General features: G+C 37.0%; 1 protein-coding gene across 1 annotated transcript; it reads left to right on the forward strand.

The window, feature by feature from the left end:
- Positions 1–399: 399 nt before the first annotated feature.
- LOC118732600 lies at positions 400–1,210 on the forward strand (the record flags this gene model as incomplete). The annotated part of the gene is made up of 3 exons (XM_036461731.1): positions 400–407; positions 485–504; positions 623–1,210. Coding segments are annotated over exons 1-3 (616 nt in total), but the record flags the coding sequence as incomplete, so codon positions are not given.
- Between the last annotated feature and the right edge of the window lie 130 nt (positions 1,211–1,340).

Genomic DNA, 1,340 nt, shown 5'->3' on the forward strand with positions numbered 1-1,340 from the left:
TGAAAATCGTGAATTGGATCAACGTTGTGCAATTGCTTTGAATACAAGACGAGAAATTATTTGTGAGCTACAAAGGTTTTTCCATCAGCATAAGGCATTAGTTCAATTGTTCAAAATTGCTCTCGATCGTATGCCATCTGATAATCACAAAATCGTAATAAGGGCTGATAGAACACCTTTTGGAGAGCATGAAAGGCGATTCAATGCACCGACAATTGATGAGGTTGCAATTGTAATTCGTGGTGATCAGTTTCAATCGCGTGATATTATACTTCATCGTAGAAATGAGCAATTGCAACGTGTATCGGAACTTCATCGTAGTTACGACGCATTACAATACCCAATATTGCATTGGAAAGGTGACGATGGCTACCATATCAATATACCAATGATTGATCCATGAACAGGTAAATAATATTTTCAGTGTGTTGACATTTCATCATTTGTAGAAATTTCTTAATTCACATTTTCCACTTATTTTCAGGTCTACATGTACAGAAAAAAGTTAGTGCCATGAATTTTTATTCTTATCGATTGATGGTTCGTCCACAAGAACAAAATTATATCTTGAGATGTCGTAAACTATATCATCAGTACATCGTTGATATGTACACCAAAATAGAAACAGAACGTCTTAATTTTATTCGTTTCAACCAAGCAAAATTAGGATCTGAACAATATATTCATTTGCAAGATGCGATAGCGAATGATGCTAATATTAATGACATCGGGCGTTTAACTATATTGCCATCTTCGTATATTGGTAGCCAACGGAATATGAACGAATATGCACAAGACGCAATGTGTTATGTACGAAAATACGGTCGACCGGATCTGTTCATTACGTTTACATGTAATCCGCAGTGGGATGACATCAAAAACAATTTATTTGCAGGACAGTCGACAACCGATCGTCATGACATTACTGCGCGTGTTTTTCGGCAAAAATGTATAGCACTTATGGATTTAATTGTGAAATTATATGTATTTGGGGAGGTGCGTTGCCATATGTACTCCATCGAATGGCAGAAAAGGGGATCGCCGCACGCACATATACTAATTTGGCTGGTACATAAAATAACTCCGTATCACATCGATAACCTTATATCAGCTGAAATTCCTAATCACACTGCTGATCCTGAGTTATTTCAAGTTGTCGTTAAAAACATGATACATGGACCGTGCGGTGAACTAAATGTGAATTCACCATGTATGATTGATGAAAAGTGTTCGAAACGATACCCAAGGCAATTTACTTCAGACACAATAACGGGCAATGACGGATATCCGTTTTATCGACGTAGATCACCTAATGATAATGGCAAAACGGCAACCATTAG

The sequence above is a fragment of the Rhagoletis pomonella genome, unplaced genomic scaffold (genome assembly GCF_013731165.1).
Source record: "Rhagoletis pomonella isolate Grant_MI unplaced genomic scaffold, Rhpom_1.0 Rhpom_scaffold_23084, whole genome shotgun sequence".
NCBI classification, from domain to species: Eukaryota; Metazoa; Arthropoda; class Insecta; order Diptera; family Tephritidae; genus Rhagoletis; species Rhagoletis pomonella.